Source organism: Anguilla anguilla, chromosome 11 (genome assembly GCF_013347855.1).
Source record: "Anguilla anguilla isolate fAngAng1 chromosome 11, fAngAng1.pri, whole genome shotgun sequence".
NCBI classification, from domain to species: Eukaryota; Metazoa; Chordata; class Actinopteri; order Anguilliformes; family Anguillidae; genus Anguilla; species Anguilla anguilla.
Window position 1 is genome coordinate 22,496,219 of NC_049211.1, and position 25,014 is coordinate 22,521,232.

Consider the following 25,014-nt stretch of genomic DNA (forward strand, 5'->3'; position numbering starts at 1 on the left):
ACCTGACTGTATGACTGATCCATTTAATTTTTTGCAAGCTGGGTAACAGCATCACTAGTACCTTCATCACTTCCTGAGCAGCTAGGCCCCCGATGAAAGCGTTGACAGGGGCCAGGTCCCCCCTGGCAGTGAAGGACAGCTTGCGCACGAGGTCCTCATCCAGCTGCTGCAGCTGGGCCTCCTCTTTCAGCTGCCTCACCATGGAGAGCAGTGTTTCAGCATCTGTCTGCAGGGGCCAGGTGAGAGGTTCAGGTAATGAACATGAAATGCAGGTAGCCCAATGCAATTTTTTAGAAAATAAAGCCAGTTTTATAAATATTTAGATATTCAAATTGAATAGGTGAACAGATGGTACCTTCAACTGAATACTTATCCCTGGGCTCATTTTAAAATTCTTACAGTTATATTCCAAAAGACTTAAAATGATATATTACAAAAGGCTAAAAATGAAAACAAAGATAACATTAACGTCATTAACATTAAAACTGCTTCAATATTATAAACACTGAAAATCATTATAGTCATCTTTTTATTACCCGCACAATAAACACATTCTTTGAACACATAGCCAAATGACAAAAGATATGAGGGCATGTATAATTTCTATAGTAGTGATTTAATATTTTTGCAATGTTCTTGTTTTTGCAAATGTTCGGACAGTTGCGGACCTGAGCTCTGGCCTTGGGCAATCTTTGATTGGTCTTCACAAAGGCATGCAAGGCTTGGAAAGCCCAGTGCAGTGTTTCATGTTTCTCTGGTTTCCCATAGTCCGTCATTACCATCTTAGGGTGCATCTTAGATTTTCTGAGGGGTTCCTGTCAAAACACAGAAACAAAAAAAATAGGCAAGTCCCAAAAAAGACAACATAAACTGGAGACTTACAGTGGCAACTGTAATATGAAATTTCATACTTAAATGAAATACACTTCTTAAGTGTTTTTCTACTACTTATACAGCAATTTTATGAGTATTTTCAAATAAATCACAATGTATTGTGGCTATAGGACGGAGTGTAGCACAGTGGTTAAGGAACTAGACTTGTAACCGAAAGGTCTCAGGTTCGATTCCCGGGTAAGGGCACTGCCGTTGTACCCTTGAGCAAGGTACTTAACCTGCATTGCTTCAGTATATATCCAGCTGTATAAATGGATACAATGTAAAGTACTATGTAAAACTTGTGTAAGTCGCTCTGGATAAGAGCGTCTGCTAAATGCCTGTAATGTAATGTAATATTCCTTTATATGCTGGACATTTAATTCAAAAGCAATACTCACAAAGGTAAATTTCATTGACCTCTTGACCTCTGTGGCAACTCCTCCTCTCTTATATTCAGAGAAAGCTGAAGTGTCACCAATGCTGAAGCTATAAGTGCCTGCCAAAAGGAAAACAGCAAAAGTCACATGCTGATCAAAACCTTGCTGAAAATGTCTGTGCGCCCCCTGGTGAGCAGCTGTGCAAACTCACCCAGGACTTTCACCTTGACTGGCCCACAGCTGTTGAGTTCTGTCATGCCTCTGATATCAGAAAAGGTCACATAACCTCCATCTTCAAACCCATGTCTCCCCTCATCTGTGCATGTGACAATGCCAGGATTTCCCTGAAAGGAATACCAAAGGCAAAATACTGTCACAAATACTTGTCCATTTTTATCTCTGCCAGGCAAGAGCCTTGAGGGGATTATGCGTTTGGTCGCTTGTGTGTGTTTGTGTATCTGTCCGCAGTTAACCTCGCATACTACTGGGCTGATCAGCCTAATACGTGTTGTGCATGCTGACAGCAGGCGAAAGACCTGAATTCTCGAAAATTTTGCTAATCAGTTGACGACACATATTTTATTTGAATTAATTTCCATAATTGTCCATTGAAATACATTGAGTGCTAACTCCTCACTCCTCCTAACCGGCTGGTAGGGGCCGCAAGTGATCAACAACTGCTTCCGTTTGGAATGAAAAACCAGCGATGTAAAATGTCAATTTCAACATTAAAATGCCAACAAAATAATCTGCCTACTAACAGAGTACGTTAATGTTTGAATCTGTAGCAATTATTTTGTTGGCATTTTCACGTTGACATTGATATTTTACATCACTGGTCTTTTGGAATTGTTCCTGTCCAGATTGTTTTGTTTAGATTTGAAACAAAAGTGCCAGACTATAACGTCAATGTTAGCTCTGTCTAACACATCGTGGCTGATATGAATGAAATTAGCTAACATGTCACCACCTTTAGCATTACTTCACTGAATCGCCTTTTTTGGGATTTTCTGTGACACATGGTAAAAACTTGTAATATTGTATTTGTCTGGTTGCATTGATTGTGTAGCCTCTATTGTTGCATCAGCAAAGCTAACATTCCTGTTGGAGATCTGCACTCTACTAAGTGCACTCTTCTAGTCAGTATTATTTTTAGTCCACAGCTTAGGCTTAAGAATTTCTTGAACATTTCAGTGCAGTTCTTCCACAGAAAATTCTGTGATTTCATGAAAGGAAAGACGGGAGCCCGCACTCTTAATAAATAGATATAGATTATGAATGTCTACGCAACAAAATCATTTTCATTTTTACTCCTATTTGGACAATTTATTTCATGAAAAAAAGAAATGATAATTGTTGCAAATAGTGTTTGGATATTTGGTAAGAAGTGGCTTGATTTTTAAAGTTTGTGGAAATATTTTTAAATGTATAATTTGAAGAGAGTTTCATTTACAACTACAGTAGAATAGCTGTGTGCACATCCAACTAGCACTCGGCCAGGTGCAGGATAAAAGTACATGTGAAGATTGAAAGAAAAAAAAGCAAAGCAACGTTTAAACCCAACAGGGTCTTCATCAGGCAAATGACAAAAAGCGTTGCTTTGCTTTGCTTTTTTAGTCAATAAAGTATTGGGAGCTGTAATCCAGTGTGCGGATATCCATTTTCTTTCAATATTCTCATTTACAACTACAACATATGAAAATGATTCTCCTTATGTATGTGGAATGGGACCACAATCAATGATAGTTAGCTCAAATTCGTAACTATAGGTTTGCTGGGTAGCTCATCAGTTAAGTGCATAGATGAACCTCACAGTCTGGAATCAAATCGGGACCATGTCAGTGCCAACACTGGCTGACAGCCCCACAGGGTGATGCACCATTGGCTGTAGTATTGCTCAGGGATGGGGGGTAGGGGTTTGGTTGGCCATGATAACCATGTCTCATCATGTACCACGACCCTTACTAGTCAGCTGGGCACCAGAAAGTCCTCCTGTGAAAGGGCACGTGAAGTGCCTTCGTCTGCATCTTTTCTGTACTTGCAAACTACAGGGTGATTAGAAGTGGTGGCTTGCTTTGGAGCAGAGCACTTGGATTCATTCTCCTGAATCATTAATGGAGATTGTGTTAACGCTAGAAACCTCACTGTGGTGAATGTTCTCACTTTAAGAAAATCAATAACTCTGCCATCATGAAATCTGTATGGTTCTGTCTTTGTGACATTTCCTAAACATATGTATTTAACATTCTGATATGATTTGAATATCAATATTGCATAAAAACACAGTTATTATACTGTATGACTTATGCTAGCTATACAGCATATTCGGTTATCTACAGTAGCTACAACTCCACCATTTAAAGTTCTACAAAGTCCTGACAGTAATGAGCTGTCATGGGTCTGTGGAAATCATACTGAGCACAGTGAGCCTCAGAGGCAGAACAAAAAAAGTTATCCTTTGGCTATTCATACAGCGGTTCTGTGTAAATCTCTTCCAGCTAGCATTATGCCCTATTATGCCCAAGTCCATTACTAAGTTTGAATAAGTAAATAAATATTACATACTAATTGACATAGAAACACGGAGTCTTCATTTTTTCTATGACCTGTGCTGGTGCAAATAAAGTATTCTTTTCTGATATTAAATACAACATTTTACATTATTTACATGTCGTAGTCAAATCGACCATTATTGGCTATTTAAGGTAGTATGGAATCTTGGAGGTTCTATCATTAATGAATACCAATAAATACAACAGGGCATTCACAATTTGGGAGAAAAATGGGGAAGCATTAAGAACAATTATACTGTAACTAAGATGCAATTGATATGGAGAGATGCAGCCCAGGAATACCTTCGAGATATGAGCAATCATAGCGGAAATGGGAGGTTCTCCATTAGCATCCATCACCTCAAACTCCTTTCCAAAGTCACAGAAGAGCTGTCTGTAATTGACCAGAAAATAACGGAGGTACAGTTACCTTAAGAAGTGAGGAATAGCAGTTAGGCAATCTCATTTGATAAGGGAAAATATCTCTAATCAAAAAGGAAAATCGTGCGAAACCTATAACTGTGACCTTACCCACAAAGACCTTTGGTGTCAGCCACAATGAATTTGATTTCATTGGAGTGACAAAAGTCCCCAAAGCGACACTGCTCATCCAGGGAGCTGTCAGTGAGCACCACCACCTATTAAAGGTACATTTCAATTAATACAGGTCCCCCCTCATACGAAACGATCAGCTCTTACAAACATTCAGGGCTTGCCCACATAGTTTGCCAGTCATTCACTTTTTTTGAAAGCGGTTCAGCATGTCCTCCCATACAACAATTTCACTAACATTCTGAAATGACTCTGATGCTGGTTTAAGATTTTCTGTCACTTTTAATCTTCATCAGTTGAAGTCATCTGCAATAAGCATACCTGGAACTGGGCCAGAAAGTCCTCTGTGAGTGGGCCAGTGTAGGCAGACACTTTGACATAGGCATTGAGTTGACACAAATGAGGCAGCGAACACTCAGCCCGGTTCTGGCCCACATCTGATTCCCCCAGGTAGAACTGCACGGTGAAAGAAAGAATGGGAGCATATAGACGGCGAAGGATATCTACAAACTCTTGAAGACAGACATCTCTTTCATTGCATCCACACGCCCACTGTTGGTTGAAACCACCAGCTAATCGAGTTGAAAGCCAAGTTCAGAACATTCAAGGCTTTTTATTTGCCACTGCTAATTGGCAAAAGCTTTAAACATCAGTGAAAAGTGACCTACTTAACAAAGAGGAATTAGGGGACAACAGGAAGAGGACTGCTAGAACAGTTTGAAGCTACAGTATATTAGCTAAACTATGTTACCTGAGAAGACAGGTCAGGCCACTGTGTCAAACCTTCATCCTGAATTGTTACAGATTTGACTCCTGCCAGAATGATGTTCTTGGCTATTTCCACACCTAGCCCACGCATTCCAGCAATAAGAATGTCGGCTGTCTTCAGGCGATGCATGGCCTCGTGACCCAGCACATACCTGCAAGAAACATGCAGAATTTGTGTGGCATATCGTAATGTTAATGCACCATACTTTCACAGCTACCTCAGTTTCAGGTTTTAAGCTATATTATTATTAGCACACATTATGTGCAGCTGTGTGAGTAATTCGTGGTATGAAAATTGGCTTTCAAATGCTTAATCTTTGGTTGTTTCCAGCAAAGAATAAAAATTTAATGTTGGTAGTCAAAATTAAAATATAAGAAATATTACTAAAAGTATTGACGTAGTCATAATATGCTGCCCTTGTAAAATATAATGTCCAAGGGAGTCTCTGTCCTTACCAGTATTGCCAACTCTGCAGAAGGTAGAGCTCTACTGAGCTTCAGATTTGTCACTACATTACGCCATATTCTAATTAAAGTAGCGTCATTGTGAAAATATGCATTTTTTTTCTATAGTCTATGTTCTCAGCACAAGCACTGGAAGGACTGTGCCGTAATGTTTGAAGACAAAGCTCCCGTAAAAATCCTAAAACCCTGATGGAGGTTTGCCGTATGGAAAATGGGAAACTATCATCCACACTTATTATAGCAAGTTATTTTGACAATATGAGGAATAACATCTGCATCAAAATGTCCAGGATGATTTGTGAAGCGTGACAATTTTTCGTTCAAACCCCGATGCTGTAATCTAACTAATTTCACAGCGCAGCTACTACAATGAGTACATATTTTGTATAATAAACTTGTGCGTTCCCGCTATCCATTGGACGAGAGGCCGATGAGGAAGTGATACGATCTAGCTTCAATCTCGACCATTGAATGCAGCGGCGTCCCACTGTCCAATATAGCCTTCTGTCAATGCTCACTATGCCGCCAGCTGCCGCTGACAGCTGTCAGTCGCTCTTATCTTCTAATTCGCAGCGCCAGTAGGCTAATCGCTAAATGCATCCAAAATCTCAACTTTTATAATGGCTCGAATGGTCCATAAAAAATTACCGATTTGTCGCTTGTCGCTTTTGAGAAATGAAGACATCAGAAGCTCGTCAACTTGACAGCACTGGATACAATTAATGGTTTAATGAATGAATTAAATCTACAGTACTTACAGCTGCCGGGAGTAGAGTCCCTCGTCGATATCCGCATTACGTGACATATCTTAAAGGGGAAATACATATTTACGGTTAGTTTTCTTATGGTAACGTAATTTGCAAACGCACATTTCGCAGAATAGCCTAAATCTCGATGACAATAAATAATACACTGTAACTTACTGATCTGGTGTTCGATGGCTCCTTACTCTTTATTCTAAATTTTGTTTCAGAACAAATGATGACCTGAATTCAAGCAGCTCCTTTCATGGAATACGAAAGCAAAAAAGAAAGTGACCAAACATTTTACTTTCGTTTCTCTCAGATGAATACGCCCCCATCCAATTCGTTCAGAAGCTGAAACTTTATTTACAATAGCATCTCCAACATTTATTATAGCTACTGAATGAATGAAACCAATAGATTCAGTCGAACATTTATCAAATGCACGCAGGAATGACCATCACCAGAAAAAAATGAAAATCTTTTTCAAGTCAAACCAACCTTTTAGTTAATGCATTAGTGTGGACTTTCTATTTCTCTCTTGTCATTTGCTTTGTGATCAGTTCCCCAAAATATGTGAACAAGCACGCTCCATCTATTGGAGTGCCTGCTGACACACACACACACACACACACACACACTGCTTATCAAGACTTGTTGGTGGCATTGCAGGCACGCATACCTACCCATAGTGCAATGGGGGTATTATGAAATATTCATTACGTAGATAAGGGAGTTCAATTTCTATGGGTTCTATGTACAAATCACAACAATTCATGAATATATTAGACAATTTCGGTACAATGCATAAATTTGGTATAATGCATAAATTATAATTCATGTTATATCCTTATATTTTGGCATTGTTTCTCAGCCTTTTACAAATAGAAATGTTGGTCGGTTTCAATTTAAAAAAAAAAAGTATCTATCAATCTTTTTTCTTTCGGTCATTTTTGTAATTGTATTATTGGCCAGAATATATGCAATTTAATAATATTTCCAATAGGTGGAGCACTGGTACTTGTATAGCAATGTCTGGAACAAATCCATGGTTTCCACCTCTTCTGCAACCACAACTTCTTTAAAACTTTCTTTCACAGCTTTTGAATTCACTTTAGTTAATATTTAACCTCTTGTAATGGAGGGCATATTCTCAGGGTCTGGGTCCTGTACCAACAATATACCCATCCAGTTTGGGGTATTATCCAGGGACTGTCGAGGAATTCCACTCGAAATATAACTGGTCACCACCACACCTGACTTCCTGTGTATCTGAGAGAGCGAGAGAGTACGGCAGGTCGACAGACAGACAGAGATCTGTTTAAGATTTTGTTTCATTGTTTATCGCCTGGATTGATCTATTTGCCTTGTGTTATCTGTGGTTTGCTCAAACACCATAATAGGCTACCTTTGTAAGATCAGGTGAGGGCTATTTCCTGTACTTCTATACATTCATTTTCTGGCTTTGCGATTTGAGTTTTTGTACTCTATTCCTGGTTTGTGTGTGCGTTTTTATAACAATGTAAAATAACAGACAAATATCATGTACAACAGTCAAATACATTTATGTTGAATGTGCAAGTTAACTGCACCCCCCCCCCCCCCCCCAACCCTAACCCTAACCCTAACCCACCCCCAAGGATGTATAGGCTACCTTGCTGTGTAACATCATATAACACCTTAGGTAACATGCACTTAATATCATTGATCTTATACCAAATCGTACAGTGTATATGGAACCAGACAGTAGTTTCCTGATTGAAAACCTTTCAACAGGTTTGAATTGAATCTGATTTACATGTTTGTATCTTTTCATAAGGTATTTGCCATGTTATTAAGTAGGCTACTGTAGTTCAAATAAGTCATAGAATCGGTTCTCTTCAGTTTAGCTAAACCTATATCAGCAAGTTTTCGAAAACATTTTCTCCTTTTTTCCCGACTGGTAAAGGCCTATTTTCCTGTGCGTAGCCCACATTAGCAAATTTTCCATCATTTGCCTATACGTGTACTTCAAAAGACAAATGTTTAATTGACGCTATCAGTCGTCGCGACAGTCGGAGTGAGATCATGGAATTAAGCAATCCCGGTACTGTACGTTCCTCTTTAAGGAAGCGGCGTGGGAGGCCCTTGGTTGGTGCGCCGTAGTTGAAAGACAAACCTCTTTGAATATCCGTACGGGACAGTTTTGAAAGTGGGCTACAGACGGATGTATAGAAACATCGACTGTGATAATAACGTTGTACACCTATTATACAGAGCATGGATTTAAGAACTACGACGTCAAGAAGGACTAGTTTCTCGTTGTGATCTGGGTGAGAATGAAGACATGCTGTGAAATTTCTGTGTGCCATACAGTCATTTTAGGTATTTAACTCAGGTACGTAGCCTACTCAAAAACGGCAACAACACAGTTCAATTGGTTAAGTCTGAAAAAGTGGTTTTTAAGTTAATGGAATATGTAAATGTGTTCCTTATTTGTTTGAAAGTCACAAGCGTTGGTTAAAGTCTTAAGTAACCTCCAAATGTTTTAAACGAATAGAGATCAATGCCTTCGTGTCTTTAACCGGATGCCTTCATGTCTAACGCAACGGACAGGGTGTACAGCAACATCGAACATAAACTGTTTTTTTCTCATAATACATTCCTTTGGAATAGAAGATCTCAGAAGGCGATCTGCCGGACTAGGCTACGCTTTCAACAACGTCAATCGAAATTGCATGGTAACTTAATGTCAAGCGCGATTTTTTTTAAAGCTGAAAGCTCATTTAAATCCCGACCTCGAAGGTGGGACCCCGTATTGGTCGCTGACGATTGACCCACTCCCCTTTGAGGAGCTGCTGGGCAAAGCCGTTTTCCTCTCTGTGTAATTTTGCGTCGGTCAGTGCCGGGTTATTAATCAGTTTAATTCGAGGAAAGAGGACATGTCAGTGTTTGATTACAGTGACGTTACGGACTATAGTCTATAACGGTCGATGAAAGGCACACATAATAATAATAATAATAATAAAAATAATAATAATAATAATAATAATAGCTTTATTTGTATAGCACTTTTCATTACAAGTAACAAAGTGCTTCACAATAGTGGATACAAAACACAGAAACAAATAAAAATAATAAAATAACATTAAAAAAAATAAACAAATAATTTAAAAATAATAATAATAGAAAATAAATAATTAAAAAAAAAAAAAATCACCCTATTATAAAAATATGTCTTAAGAAGTGAAATAAAATGGGGAACTGACTCTGCAAGCCTGATATTTTCTGGCAGAATGTTCCAAAGTCTAGGGGCTCTGATAGCAAAGGCCCTGTCGCCTTTGGTTTTCAGCCTTGACTTTGGAATGGCTAGCAACGCCTTACCCGAGGATCTCAGTCTGCGTCCTGGCTCTTAGGGGGATAAAAGGTCAGAAATATAGGGAGGGGCCATCCCATATGTTAATGAAGTGGTCCCGGAGCTGAAAGAATGAAGGAAAAAAAACAAAAAAAAACATGATAATCTTAATCTTACATTCATTAAAGTGTTATTCCAGGAACCCACTTGCAAAATCCAGATATCTAAAACATTTGTAAGAATCCTGCGTTCATGGGAGAATAAATTGTTGTAGACATGATGGACTTGTGAAAGGGCCCTGCCCATAAGGATTATGGAGGTGGGCGTGGGAAACGACTCAGTTGATCACGTCACTAATCACAGCTTCACCAGCCGACACATGTCTCTGTGTGTAATAACTTGTCAGCCTTGAGCTAGCGTGGAATACGAAGGAACTGATTGACGAAGGAAAATGACATGCCACATTGAGCTGAAGTTTGAGAATTTATGTAACTTTGAAGTTTAAGTCTCCAAGGCTGGAAACTGAAATATGATGAGATCCTCTGGCTACGATGTTTTTAAAATGTATTATTATTATTATTATTATTATTATTATTAGCCTATTTGGAAGTGGGAATGTAAAGTTGTTATCAGGTAAAATTAGAATATGCACAGTCACTAGCAAGAATACATATACATTGTTTTACATTTCTGAAAGGATTCGCCTTAGGCAAACTGTTTGATTTAGATATTTGCCTTTCACTGGTTTAGTGTTGATCTCAGGGTACACAGTAACATGTTCAGTGTTAAATCAACTCTTACAGAGTACATATGGCATCTAAAGGACGCATATGAACTTTGATTGAGTTGAATTAACATTGGACATTTTACTGTGTCGTATCCAAATGTTTGTTGTGTAGGTTGGATGTGTGAGTATCATGCCTGGTGCTTGAGATTTGAGGTCTCTATGTACAATTAAAATAATTTAAACAACTTTGAGCACCCAGTGTGTGTAACTATACTGAATTTAGACCAGACGGTGTGTAATTAAGAAGAATATTCTCTGTTATCAAAAGCAATTATGCATTTTAAAGTCTACATTGTACATTGTGAACTTTATTAGTACTTTAGTGAATGGGCTGTGTTGATATAGATGCTGTGTTCTTTCCACCGTGACATTGTTTCAGGATTTTGACCACATTTTTGAAATAAACATTTTGTCCCCTGACTCCATGTTAGCACCAAGAATGTGAGTGTGAATAAATTCCATGATGTGCCACTCAGCACTGAATGAATCTTTACCATATTGGCCACGCAGAATGGGGTTTTGTAGAGATTGGTCACCTCTGCTATATTGGCTTATGCCAGGGTCACACCTTTTTAGGTAATGCATCATACACAGGAAAATAATGGTTCATTGGATACACCTAAAATTCTACTTCAGTTTGTTATACTTATATTTTTTAGGTTTTCTCAGTTGAAATTTTTTAGGCTCATTCACATGAACCTAAATATTTAAATTTGAGAAAACCTAAAAAATATTGGTGTAATACATTGGAGGAAATGTTTTAGGTTTATCCAATTAAACATTTTTTTCCCTTTGTATTTTACAGAACTTTCTGCCATTTTCTTTTACAGATGAGTCAGTCCTCAGTGTCATTATTGGGTCATAGCACAAGCTTTTTAAAATCAGGGTGAGAGAATGGTAGGCATAATGTATAGCCTCTTAACTTCTTCATTATTACTGTCCCTTTTGTGATTAGAATGCTGTCAGTAGAAAAATGAAAGAGAGGTGGAAAGCTGGTCAACAGGGAGACCTTGATAAAAGATTGTCCAAAAAAAAAAAACGGCTCAAAGAAATGAAAAAACATATTCTCTCTGTGCGAGTAATCCATTTAAAAAAAAAAAAAAAATATTTGCAGCATGGATTATTAATTAACTGTATTATGCGTAAATGCAGTGGAGCAGAAAAGATGAAGCGGAAAAGCACAGAAAATTTAAAGTGTTTGCTGACGACCTTAAAAGCATATAACCACATAATGGAATTATAGCTCTCAGCCAACAGCAGAGGACTGTCATAAAAATCAAGCCTAATGTATACATGTGGCTCAGTTTCAGACGTGTTCTGTTACAATTGGGTGAACATTGAGCATTTTGTTTCTGGCTTATAAATTCCACTGCAAAAGCAGGCTAATGTTCATCTAATTAAAACAATAACTGCTCTCACAACCCCGCCCTGGGCGTGTCGAAGTGTCCTTGAGCAAGACATCTAACCCCTAACTGCTCTGGCGAATGAGAGGCATCAATTGTAAAGTGCTTTGGATAAAAGCGCTATATAAATGCAGTCCATTTACCATTCCATTTACAACTGAATGCAACAGGTGTCGTTTTCTCCTATGTAAAACATCAAATCTTTCTGGGATTGGTACAATCTCAGATTAAGTCAACAATTTGAACATGTTCTTGGTTTATTTCCCTCCTTTCTTTCTCTGTAGATTTCAGGATGACCTGACTGAGTAGCCTGTCCAACCTATCAAACTGTGGGTAACAGACGTTGCCTGTGTCTGATTGGTTCCTGCTGCTTGGCATGGAGATGGTTCCGTGGGCCACTCTGCTGATGACATGCATCTGGCTGCAGAGTCTCACAACTGTCGCCCTGGACTCCTGCCCAGTGACACCACGCAAGGCTGTGGATTTTTCTGTCCCCTACAGTTTGCCCTCCTTCCAAACACTGAACCCTATACAAAACATTGTGGTCGATTTTTCGCATGATGTCTACGTGGCCTCTCGGAATTTTCTGGAGGGTGTGAACGCCAGCCTGGATAAGATATGGGAGGTGCGCACTGGTCCTGTGGGCAGCTCTGACTGTAAAATCTGTAGCTCATGTCCCATTCCAACAGATCCCAACCATCCCGAGGACACAGACAACGAGGTATTATTGTTGGACCCACAGCTTCCGTATTTGTATTCTTGTGGGAGCACTCAGTATGGGGTCTGCTATTTCCACGATCTTCAATCACTTCCCCTGAATTCATCAAAATGCCTGTTTAAAGAGGAGTCAAACTCCCCTGCAGACTGCCGCGATTGCCTGGCCAGTCCTCTCGGCACAAAAGCTAGCATTGTGCCCGTAGGGCACACTGCCTACTTTTTCGTGGCAGCAACTGTTGATGAGCACGTGACTGAGCGGTATGGCAGACAGTCCATATCAGTGCGGCGGCCTTTGTCAACCGAGGACGGCTTCTACGTGGAAGTGAAAGGCCTCACAGTGTTGCCAAATCTACGCGCATCCTATCGCATTGATTACATCTACAGCTTTGCCACGCAAGATTTTGTGTACTTCTTGTCAGTGCAGAGGGAGAATCCAGATTTAGAGTCCTCCCGCTTGCAGACGAGGCTCGGGCAGCTGCCGAGCCGGGACTGGGAAATGTGGAGGTACCGGGAAGTGGTTCTGGAGTGCCGCTACGAACCCAAGCGAAGGAGGAGGAGCGCAAAGTATCATGACGTGATCTACAACGTAGTGCAGGCGGCACATTTCGGGAAAGCCGGGAAGGAGTTCGCCGGCGAGCTGGGTGTGGGTGTGGACGACGATATTCTGTACGGGGTGTTTGCCGTGACGGACGCGGGTGGAAGGCTCCTCGACGACTCGGCCCTCTGCGCCTTCCCAATAAAATTTGTGAACAAGGCCATCGAGGCGGGAGTGAAAGACTGCTGCAGCTTCAGCCCGGAGCAACTCTCCCGGGGCCTCTGCCACTTTCAGCTCTGCGAGAGCTGTCCACATGAGGTAAGCCAATACAAATCGCTTTTAGCCTCGTAAGAGTGGTGTTAAGCCGATATGATTCACTTTCAGCACTTTCATCTTAGTTGAGACCTGGCTGTTGCATTGCCAGAATTTCCCAAAGATCTAGAAATACAAATGGGACAGAGAATGTTTGATAAGGGAAACTGTAAGCCAGTCTGAATGAGGTATTCAAAGAAAACAAACAGCAGAATAGATTTGTCAATAGGCGAGTCAGTCAGAGGTCAGGTTTTTGCAGTGGAAGGAATCCGGTCATGTGCTGGCAGTACTTGGATGGAAGTATGGACAGGTATGAACCAGTCTTCAGGGCAGGCGTTAGATGGATGTATGGACAGGTCTGAACCAGTCTCCAGGGCAGGCATTTATCAGGGGGGTGGATCGTGGAGCAATTGCATGATATATGCTCCGTGTGGTTACGCAGCCTAGGGCATGCTGAGTGGGAACAGTCCATACTTCAGTTCTCTCATTTTTGTTGAACGCCTGCTGTTACATTCCAGTTGGTTTTGGTTGTTCAATAGAAACAGCCTTTAGAGGATCACAGTGTTGACAAGCAGGAAATGGAGCTCCTGAGAGATTCTGTTGTGAATGCCCAGTGAATCACCAGGAATGTGATGCAAAAAGCACAAAACTCAATAATATTCTTATTCTGTTTCTGCTCAAGACATCAAAGATGAATGTAGATTCTTTGAAACTTTCTCATAAATATGCTGTATTGATATTATCTCAAATTCTGTCTCTCTTGCATCAATACCTTTCAAAAATAATTCATCTTGATCTTGAAATATCAGAGGAAGCATGTTGCTGAATATTTCAAACCATTTTAAAAGCTTTATATAAGTGATAATAATAGCTAAATAGATATTTATCTTACCTAAACATCAATTTACTGACACTGTCTGATTATATGTTTCTGTATGCATCATCAGGATTTAATCCCTCCTTATTGTAAAGAATTGGAGAATAACAACATGGTTAGACGTTTCTTTATTACAAGTATATAAGACAAGAGACAGAAAATATTATGTGATTGCTGAACTTGGCAAACTGTAAAAAAGAAAAAGAAGATACTTCAATTTGTTTGTGAGTCAAGGTTTAGGTAAGAAATAAAGTTATGTACAGCAAGGTAATAAATGAAGTTATGTACTGCATGCAGCAAAAGGCGTTTCCAAGATGCCGCATGTCTGGCCATATTAGTATTTAAGTATAAATCTTGATAGCTGCACTATTGCATGGATTATCTTTTACATGCTGTGATAATTCTCCCCATTTTGTTGACAGTCTTAACACTTATTGAAGGACAGTATAGTAAATTACAAATTAAATTTTAGTATGCCTGTTGCGATGGATGTTCAACTGCTTCTCATAATAATAATAATAATAATAATAATAACAAGTAGAGAAAGAAGAAGAAAACATTTGCCATTTACCAGCTTCATATGTATGCCTCTTGCTGACGCTGTCAGGTGCACTGTTTGCTTTTGAAACCCTCCCACTGACTTGAGGGGAGAAAAAGTGAATATCTTTCGAATGTCGAAAGAGTGGCTTTTTCCTGTCGGTTTGCTTGTTTATGAGTTCTGGGAGAGCAGTATCGCATAAAACTAACATATGGGAGAGTCTTGTCAAACAGCACATGCAGTCTCTCGCTGGTGTGTTTCTGTGTGATTTACAGGGGTGGCGTGGCAGTTTCGTTAGCATGGTGATGCACCCTCTTGCCTTGCCCCTCCCATTAGCTGGAGCTGTACAGCAGAAGCCATTTTGTCCCTGTAGTGTCATAATAATGAGAGGCCTACTTGATTTGTTATACCAAGATAAATTCTCTCCTTGTTATTCAACATGCCAAGGCATGCCGCTGCAATGCACAAAAGTAGCTGCAATGTACATTATATGTAGTACATTTTCTTTTTCGCGAGAGTAGATTGTTTGTATTAAAATGTTAGCCTGTTTCCTGGTTTATTGAGTTCGTAACTATTCCATGACTGTTATTTCAGAAGGACTTCCTCTAGAGCCAGATTTTCCAAATGTATTTACAAATTCCGAATCAGGCTCACCCAGTTCTTTCCATCTTATCAACCTTCAGTTTAACTGGTTAAATAAATCCCTTCCCTTCACCTAGCGACATAGCTCAGGAGGTAAGAGCGGTTGTTGTCTGGCAGTCGGAGGGTTGCTGGTTCGATCCCCCGGCCTGGGCGTGTCGAAGTGTCCCTGAGCAAGACACCTAACCCCTAATTGCTCCCAACGAGCTGATTGGTACCTTGCATGGCAGCCTTTCACTGTTGGTGTGTGAGTGTGTGTGTGAATGGGTAAATGAGAGGCATCAATTGAATGTGCTTTGGATAAAAGCGCTATATAAATGCAGTCCATTTACCATTTAGCTGATATGCAAGTGTTCTGGCACAAAATGGCTGCAGTGTATAACCTCCAGATGGGTGCTATGCATTGGTAGGTGAAATGAGTCATCCCATCCCAGGCCATTGCTTTTAAGTTCATTGAGGTATTGAGAACAATTGCACAATGTAAATGCAATCTATTACATGTGTGTGTAGGCTGCACTGGGCTGTAAGTGGATGTGGAATGCATTCTTGGCAGTTCAGGTCAGATTCCTTTTCCCTTATCAGATGAACATGTTTATGGAGCTCAGTTCACACACTGGTTAGTGCATTATAATGGTATGTCTGTCAGGTACACAGATACCATTTAGACGCATGCGCTGAATGCCATGTAGTGGTAACATTTTGAGCAAACGGCTGTTGTACAGTTTTATGATCACTTGTTTCAGCTTTCAAGAAAACATAACTTTGTCATTTTTCACTGGCGGATTGTTCAGCCTGTATTCAAGAGAAATGTGATATCTCATTTTACCTGTTTGTGTGTGCCTGGTGGGAGCACAAGTGAAACCAAGGTTAACAAACAGACTGTGACTTGCACACATTTTGCCAAAGTGGAAATAATAAGTTGTCTTTCTTTACATGGATCAGTTTTTCAGGTTGGCCTTGTGTTAGTAACCATGAGTGAAAGCAGGGCATTGCAGTTCTTGATCTGTACCAACCTGCCCCTGTGCTGGGCTTTGGGGCAACTGTCAGCAGGCTGTCTGTGTGGAAAAACTCAATCAGTGGCATTTGAATGAAAAAAAGAATCATTTTTCACATTTGAAAAGGAATCTTATTCTGTAACATTGCTCAATCAATGCCAAAAATCTAGAAGCCAAGATGAGCTAAGATTATTAATGAGAATAGGAGATCTCAAATGTGTGTAAACATTAAATATAAAGAAACTTTAGCTGCATCTATGCTGTTGCTTTACCTAAATAAAGAAAAGGGCACAATGAAAATGAACAATGACATAAACATGGTCTTTCAAACCTTTTCGATTATAAATAAAATAAAATAATATTGTATTATTCACTGTACAATCTTTTCATTTTCATAAAATAGGAGGCAAATTCAAGGTCTTTATTTATAAAAGCAGTAGTGACTTTTGGTTCTCTCCTGAGAATTGGGACATTGGAGATCGAGCCCATGCTGGTTTGTGTGTTCAATGAACTATAGTGAAATGAAGTTTTTCATAGGAAGGAATATCAAAGCTCAAAAGGCAAAATATAGCAGAATATTCCAAAAAGCCAGGGATGAAAATGTAAAAATGGCAGATCAGCTGTAAATCTGTCATACCCTGCACACACCAGGCCCAGATGCAAGGTTAAGATTCCCCAAATGCCAAAAGCAGATGTCCTGATGTCCACCACAACAGATTTTATCTGGCTGATGATAAATCTACAAAGTTGTTCACAAAAAGTGTAGAAAGGCCCATATTTTATGTAGTTGAAAGCGGGGACGGACACCTCCTGTGCACTGATTGCTGAGGTGTGGAAGGACTAGCTTATCTAAAAGCTGAGTGTAACATGTTTGTAAAACACACAGACGCCAGGATATGGGATGCACACAAGTTTAGTTAAGTGAATCACACTGCATGTGTTGCTGTTGATGTAGCTGTTTCTGTGGCTGTAGCTGTTGCAGTTGTGTCTCATCCTCTGTCACATCCACGGTCCCGCTGCAGGCAATGCAGATAAAGGTTATTGCTAATAATGTAATTGCCTGCAGCTGCACATGCAGTCCTGCTAAACCACTTCCCCCTAATATCTGCCTGCAGGCAGCACAATAACCATGCCACTTCTCCTCGCTGAGAAATTCCTTAGTAAAGTTGCCATATGTTGTTGGAAGCAGGGCTAAGCACTATGATATGTAAAATATTCATGGTATAGCCTTTTTATAATGAATATGTTAGGAGGTCATTCAGCTCAGCTATTGAATACCTCAACAAAAAAGGAAGTTTACAATCCAGTCATCATGTATCAAAACCAAATTGCACTGCATTGGTTTCGGCTTGAAAATGGAACTGCCTCAACAACCATTATCTGTATAGATAAGATTTTCAATTAATGATTCCAATTATATGTCACAGAAGCTGAAAATCTAAAGGACCATAATCCTTGTGGCATTCTGTGGTTACACTGGGTATCTGACCCCCAAATGTGTCTGTGTCTCAGTAGTTAGAGACAGGAGACACCATGCCACATTTTCAGGCCTGTTAATGGGAGAGGAGACAGCTAGAGATGCGACCTGCAATGTGACTTTAAATTACCCTGAGGATGTTTCCTTTGATGTTTCTGGAGGGGAGAACAGGGATAGAGAGAAACAGACATTCCTACAGTCAGACAGAGCAAACTATTCAATCACAAGTGACACTGCGTGGACTATGAGCGAGTCAGCCAGATCTAATTATAATGTCTCTCTCTTAAAGGCAGTAATCTAAATACTAGACATCCGCCAAAATCTAGAAAATGGATGATTAATAGGAAATATTTTCATCTTGGCAGTTAGTTGTGTATCTTATTACGTAAGAGAGCAGCAATCCAAACCATTTTGGAATGTGCAGTTATACAGGATTACTGTTGATACTTCACTATTTAGCAATTCTCTGTCCACAGTATTTAGCCAATAAAAAATATTTTAAATGATGTTTATGTCTCCCTGATGTTTACTCAGTGTTACATCTGTTACATCTTACTATCTTGATGTAACTAACTTAGCATCCGATTAGTTGCTAGAGTTGACAACACTTAAACTCAACACAGAATGTGATGACAGCGGTGATATGGTGTTCGGATTAAGATTGATGTGCTCAGATCAGTCAGAGTAAGTGCTAACATTGAGCTTGAGTTTCCAATAGGCCTTGGTTTGGTGGTTAAGTAGTATTACTGTAAGTCATTCCTCCTGACTGAACTGAGGTACTGTGCTCTGGTCTTGACAGCATTCACTGTGTGTTTTCATTGGAAGCAGAAGCCACTGGACATCTGGTTTGCATTTCCTTTAGTGTCAATGTGTGTGAAATAACAAAAAACACATGGGAAACATGATTCTGGATGCTGAGCTCTCTTTCCACCCATCGTGCTTTCCCCAGTTCCTCAGTGTCCTCTATTCATGGCTGGAGCAGGTTCTCTGGCCCTCCTGCCTGGTGCAGTTGATGCTCTGTGCAGCCAGAACAGATTGCTTCCTGTTTCCTTTGCATTGCACCTCCACTTCCTGTGGGCATCAGTGCAGCTTGTGCCTTTTGCTGAACTCTTACCATGGCTAGGCATGCTGGAGCTCGCCTTGGCAGTGTGAGTCGGTATGGGTACGTTGTGGATGGATCACCTTGTGTGCCTCTGCGTGGACTTTTTTTTTTCAACAACGTGTCTTTCCTTCCTCTGTTGGCTCTGCTGTCAAGAAACCATGTAAACGTGTTCACCTGAGCAACCTTTTTGTTTGTTTTCCAGACAGTAATGCCCCCAGTGTATCTGAGTACTGAGAAAGGGAAGACATAATTCTTAATTTTCCTGCTGGCATAATTAGTTCACAGAGCCCTTTTGGGGCTAAACTTTTCAGTTTTTCTTCACTTTGTTGTACTCATTCTTTAAAATATATAATTCTAGGCATTTGTCTGGAGAGGAAATATTCATAACTTTGAAGCCAAAGTATTCAGGGCAAATCCAAAACGTTGAATCTCTAATGCTGTTTTTTAGTGCTTGTGCACAGCACCACTATACCTGTAGCAGCTTGCTGCTCTTGTGTAGTATTGAATAGGTTACTAAGCAACATTGCTGTGTTTGATGTCATCTTGACAAGACTTTCAGTTTGGTTACGCCACAGAAAACTTACATAAATTGCACAACTGATTGCGACATTCTTTTTAGTACACTACTACCTTTTACTATTTACTGCATAGTAAATAACTACTAATAATAATTATTGGAGTAATAATTAAGCATTATATATTATTGCAATGTTATTAAAAAATTTATATAAAATTTTTAATAGACATTTATATTGCTCATAATTTTGACAGTTTCTTACTGTGCTGCTTTAGTTCTTAGCATTCATAGGCCTATTACTTGAAAAATCATTAAGTAGATAAAGGAGAGGCATTCTTTAACTCCATTAATATGATTTAAATAATGCATTTTGGCATATATTGATAATGCTATTTTTCAGGGAAGAGCATCAAATAAAATAATGCTGCCCTGCAGCAGTCTCTCACTGCTTGCCCCCAAAGACAGGAACTTTTCTTTTTGTAGTTTGGATGCTGTATAGCCTAATTGACTGTCAAACCTACAATGGAACGCAAGGTTTTTTTTTTTGGTTTTTTTGCGATCAGAATAGAAATGTTATTCTTCTTGGTTTGGTCAGCCAAAGCTTACTAAATTTTGTCAGGAGAAGAAGCAGTGAGAAGACAGACATGTCAGGGGAATCATTTTGAATGAGTTTCAGGAAATTATAGGTGCTGGATTTTTGAATACTATCAGACCTATCAGAACTGTTCAGAACAGTGTGTATAAATGACAGCCAGTCAGTATTAAACAGGATCTGTCCGATGTTTGTGCAATGTCTTGGTAATTTCTTGCTTCTACAGAAGCCACGACCGTGTGTTGGAAATGTTTGTGAAATTTATTGTTACGTTCCAGTTAGGTTCTAAGTTCTGCCAAATTCCCAAAAAAACAAAAAAAAAAAAAAAAAAAACATACAGACTTTTAACATCCCCATCACCCAGTCATAAAAAGAGGATAATTGTCAATACCAATCAAATAATTTAACTGGAATAACTAAACTGAATGTAGTTCTAAGAATGTTCTAAATTTAACATGAACTTTCTAAATGTTCATTGTGCCTTACAAATAAATCAAGGGACATTCAGAAAACCAAACACGTACACATTAGCAATGTTTACCCTGACTTTTCATTCAAGAATATTCCAAGAATAATTGGTTCCTGGGTGAGTCAGTCAGGGAAACAAACAAACAAGTCTGGTTATTCCAGGTTATATATAGAAGCATGTTTTTTCATAGTTTCCCTGTTAACCTGGGATATATGTTAAAGGTACACTCGTAATATAAACTTTACATTTCCCCTAGGGTACTGTACAAGCCTATCAGGTTCACAAAGCCACTCATTGCACATGTTGCAAACTAGATGATTTACATTCTGTTTAATAACAGGGTGAGGCTATGTAATAACCAGCTTACCGCAGACAGATGACAGAATTGCTCCCAATGACATACAGCTCTAAGCTGTTTCTTAAGATTGGCCATGACATTTCCTGCAAAATATTTTTGCAGAGGAACACAAGGATATAGGTACCTGTGCCTGAGAATTTACAGTGGCTTACAGCTTAAATATGGTGAAGTAGGTTTAATAGAATTCAAGTAAAAAAAAAAAAAAAAGGTTTTATGGTACCAACACAAAACAGAATGTTGATGAAAACTTAAATACATTTTAAGTGGCCTTTTTCTCATGCCAGTTAATTTGAACTTAACAAACAAACATGATGAGGGGACAGCAGCACAAAGAAAGAGGCCCAGACCTTTCATAACCTGTCTAGTGTGCTACAGAGGATCCAGATTGGTCAGACGTCTGCGCACCCATCAAAACCCTGACCAAACCCAATGAGACATGCCATGATCGTCTTCAAATGTGATGAACGAACAAGAGCACAAAGTGTGTGTGTGTGTGTGTGTGTGCACGTGTGTGTATATTATACTGAAGCACACATTTGACTGTAACACTGTGATTTAATCCCCACCAGTAACCCTGCTGTATTCACAGTTTCATTCACTGTAGATTCTAGGGAAATATGAAATGATGCTACAGTACAGTGATTGTATTTCACACTTACAGTACCATGTGCTCTGAGATCTGATGTTTCTGAGTGTTTTTCTTCTCTTTCTTTGGCAGCAGAGCAAGGAGGACAATGTCACCTGCACAGAGACACCCACCATGGTGTCCCAGCCCTACTACAGGGTGGACCTCTTCAACAGAGAGATGCGGAATGTCCTGCTCACCTCTGTGCTGGTCACCACTTTCCAATTCCAAACCATTGCTCACATTGGGACCAAGGATGGGCGGATTCTGCAGGTAGAGGACAGACCGGGGGCTGTGTTCTTTATATGGGAACCCAGCAGGCAGATACAGTGTTTCTGTCATTTTTATTTTTACTAAAGTGTGGCAGCACTATGAAACTGTTTCCTGGTAACAGAATGCATTTTGTGTTCAATGAGCCAACACAGTGATTGGTCATTAAATGCTTTGTTTTTCAGTTCATCCTAAGGAGATCTGGTCCCACACTTTTTGCCAATTACTCCCTGGCAGAGAATGAGATGGTGTCACCAGTCGCTGCTGTGCAGTCAGAGGAATCCTTGCTCTTTGTGGTGGGAAACAAGGTATGTTGAGATTTCCATTTCTTCTCTTTCATTTTGCCATTTGCTCAATGCTCAGTCTGGGATTAGGCAATGAGCAGTACTGGTGCTAAATCATCGGGATCACAAGCTATAGTAGTGAATACATAATCTAAACATAAATTTGGATGCCATAGTAGGCGCAAGAGGGAAGCAGAGAATTTGGTTTTATTAGATGCCATGGAAGGAGAAGATGCCATACTGCAAGGCCAAACTGCATTTTTTAAATTATTTACTCTTATGAAATGTTACTTATTACTTGTTGTCTTGAAATGAAAGTATACTTATTGCAGTGATATGCATTGATTCAAGTTGCCTAATTTTTTTTTACCACATCTTAAATCTTAATTTCTCTGTAGAAATGTAAGGCTCAAAAATGTTCTTTAGTTAGCATGTCCTTGGTTAGTAACGTATTGACCGTTTTGTTCTGATAGCTACAGGTGGAGACGGACATTGCGTGAATGACCCACCTCCGCCCCTCTCTCACTTACAGATGTTCAGCGTGCCCCCCCGGGGTCCAGGCTGCCGTCACTTCCTCACTTGCGGCATGTGTTTGACGGCCCCCGCCTTCATGGGCTGCGGCTGGTGCTCGGGAGTCTGCTCCCGGAAGCCCGAGTGCAGCGGCCAGTGGGGGAGCGATTCCTGCCCACCTGTCCTCACCGAGGTGAGACTCGAGGGCCCGGGTCTCTTTTTTCCATTTGTCTGAAGTGCAAGCTGTTACAGTCTGCGATAACTCACTCGGCAAACAGCCCTGTTTGCACAAGTGACGCGCAGAGTCGATCGGGAAGTTGAGATCACAGCGTTTACGCTGCCAATAAACCTGCTGGGATGAATAGGTGGTGAGGTTGCGGAAGTGAGGGTTGGCTGTTGGAGCCATGCCATGGGGAGAGACACTCCCTGTGTTTCGCAATGAGTATGACGTTTAATAAGCAACAATGACCTACAGTCTCAAAGGACTCTCATATGAAGATTTCCTGTGTCAAGAACAGGATGTCTTCACATGAGAGTTCTCTGAGAGTGCATCGCCATGATCTGAGTTGCAGTGGTAATGGGTTTGCGTGTTGCAGTTCTTCCCAAAGACAGCGCCCCCTGATGGTGAATCGGAACTTACGCTGTGTGGCTGGGAGTTTCAGTCCCCTCCGCGGCCTGCCATTAGACCTGGAACTCACCTGGTGAGGGTGGGGCAGACAACCTGTACAGTACTGCCTGAGAAGAGCAACAGCGCACAGTAAGACACACAAAATTAATGTATATACCCAACATATTCTTTTTACAGTTAGATACTGCACTAACTTGTGCTTTACTTGTAAATATACTATACAGTGCCTTCCAAAAGTATAATTCATGGTATTCACATATGTACTGTATATGTTTTACCATTTTACAGAAACACCTGTTGTGCTGAGGCCCCTATTTTCAACTGTGCAAAACTAAGTTAATTAATGACTGACAGGTGTTAACAGTTGCTCAGTTGTTTCCTTTGGATTGTTCGTACATAAAAGAGCACTGAGTGTCTAGTTGTAATTGTACTGCCTTAAGTACATGTAAAAATATATTTTAAAAAACCACGTAAAATATGTAGAAATATGCATATTTATTACCTGCATCTGATAGATGTGGACATAGGCCCTATTCTTGTTGCCTCCGAATACCACTTTTTTTCAATTCTCAACTAAGGTAGGGTATGCCAGGGGTATGTCTGTGATGGCCTCGTGACCACATTGTTGCCAGTTAAATAGTCCTTACTTACTATAGTGAGCTATGCTGACATTGAGCAAATACTGTAGTAAATGTGGTCACAGTAAATAGTGCATGATTATGTAGAAGTGACATGGCTGTACTGTGGGTGAAAGGGGTGTTCTAACTGTGGTGTTGACTCTGTCCAGGCTGGTGTGTAAAATCAATTCAAGGCAAGAGCCCCAGCCTGTCTCCATCACTGTGGAAGTACATGAGGGGAAGGGGGAGGGACGCTACTACATCAATGGGACAGCCCTGATCGATGGATTCACTTTTGTGGTAAATAGGATTAACTTAATCCTTAGTTTATTGTGTAAATTTTGTAATGGACGGAGCATTGCAACATAGAATTTGTAAGAAACAAAGCATTATACTGATAAATATACTAATCAAAGGCTATTTAAAACACAAAACTACACCCCTGGGTTCTTTTGCACTTTGAGCTGACAGCTGAAAAATGTTTTAGAGAGTATCTGAGTCTTCCATGTGAGTTAAAGGATTCTGACTCTCACCCCATCCATCCAGGCCCCGGACATCACAGATGTTTTGCCTGATTATGGGCCCATAACTGGGGGCACCCTGATTACTGTGACAGGGCATCACCTGAATGCTGGAAACAACAGGAGAGTTACTCTGGATGAGGAGCCATGTGTGATCAATAGGTGAGGGCATGCAATCATTGCATCCTGTTACTGCTACTGTTACTGCTACTACTACTACTACTACCACCACTACTACCACTACTACAAATGATAATAATTACCTGAATTATTACCTTTATATTTAAGGAGCCGTAACACTGTTATACCATGACAGTGCTTACTATTGGGCTCTGTTTACTTGCGAGAACTCCACATACCTGTGTCATTTTGTATGAATACTGTAATTACATCTTAACTGTAATGAGGATCCTGGGTACTTTCAGCTATTGCCTGTCAAACAGCACGTCAGCCCTTTGAGCCTTCAAATTAGAGTTAAGAACAAATACTTGTTTAACGCTTATTTTTGTTGAATGTTTTTACGTGCATCGTGTAGGTGTAAACTGCTTGAGCTCCTAAAGCACCGGCCTCTGTT

At 40.1% G+C, this 25,014-nt stretch overlaps 2 protein-coding genes across 8 annotated transcripts in view; one reads left to right on the plus strand and one right to left on the minus strand.

Moving 5' to 3' along the window:
- uba7 (ubiquitin-like modifier activating enzyme 7) overlaps window positions 1-6,926 on the minus strand; it is a 62,091-nt gene extending 55,165 nt beyond the window's left edge. Inside the window, exons 1-10 of one of the 2 annotated variants that reach the window (XM_035383492.1) lie at window positions 6,835-6,926; window positions 6,349-6,397; window positions 5,109-5,277; window positions 4,679-4,813; window positions 4,337-4,443; window positions 4,109-4,199; window positions 1,465-1,597; window positions 1,275-1,372; window positions 669-815; window positions 62-226 (exon numbers count right to left, since the gene is read on the minus strand). In XM_035383492.1, coding sequence (XP_035239383.1) covers window positions 62-226; window positions 669-815; window positions 1,275-1,372; window positions 1,465-1,597; window positions 4,109-4,199; window positions 4,337-4,443; window positions 4,679-4,813; window positions 5,109-5,277; window positions 6,349-6,395 — 1,092 coding nt within the window. In that variant the 5' untranslated portion in view covers window positions 6,396-6,397; window positions 6,835-6,926. Of the gene's footprint in view, window positions 1-61; window positions 227-668; window positions 816-1,274; window positions 1,373-1,464; window positions 1,598-4,108; window positions 4,200-4,336; window positions 4,444-4,678; window positions 4,814-5,108; window positions 5,278-6,348; window positions 6,398-6,513; window positions 6,665-6,834 lie in introns of those variants that run through there. The other variant, XM_035383491.1, reaches the window with a different exon arrangement.
- Window positions 6,927-7,595: 669 nt separating this feature from the next.
- Window positions 7,596-25,014, plus strand: part of mst1ra (macrophage stimulating 1 receptor a) — a 28,861-nt gene continuing 11,442 nt past the window's right edge. Inside the window, exons 1-8 of one of the 6 annotated variants that reach the window (XM_035383047.1) lie at window positions 7,596-7,755; window positions 12,142-13,427; window positions 21,704-21,883; window positions 22,066-22,188; window positions 22,697-22,867; window positions 23,271-23,431; window positions 24,090-24,219; window positions 24,466-24,602. In XM_035383047.1, coding sequence (XP_035238938.1) covers window positions 12,234-13,427; window positions 21,704-21,883; window positions 22,066-22,188; window positions 22,697-22,867; window positions 23,271-23,431; window positions 24,090-24,219; window positions 24,466-24,602 — 2,096 coding nt within the window. In that variant the 5' untranslated portion in view covers window positions 7,596-7,755; window positions 12,142-12,233. Of the gene's footprint in view, window positions 7,756-8,435; window positions 8,711-12,141; window positions 13,428-21,703; window positions 21,884-22,065; window positions 22,189-22,696; window positions 22,868-23,270; window positions 23,432-24,089; window positions 24,220-24,465; window positions 24,603-25,014 lie in introns of those variants that run through there. The other 5 variants (XM_035383045.1, XM_035383048.1, XM_035383046.1 and 2 more) reach the window with 5 other exon arrangements.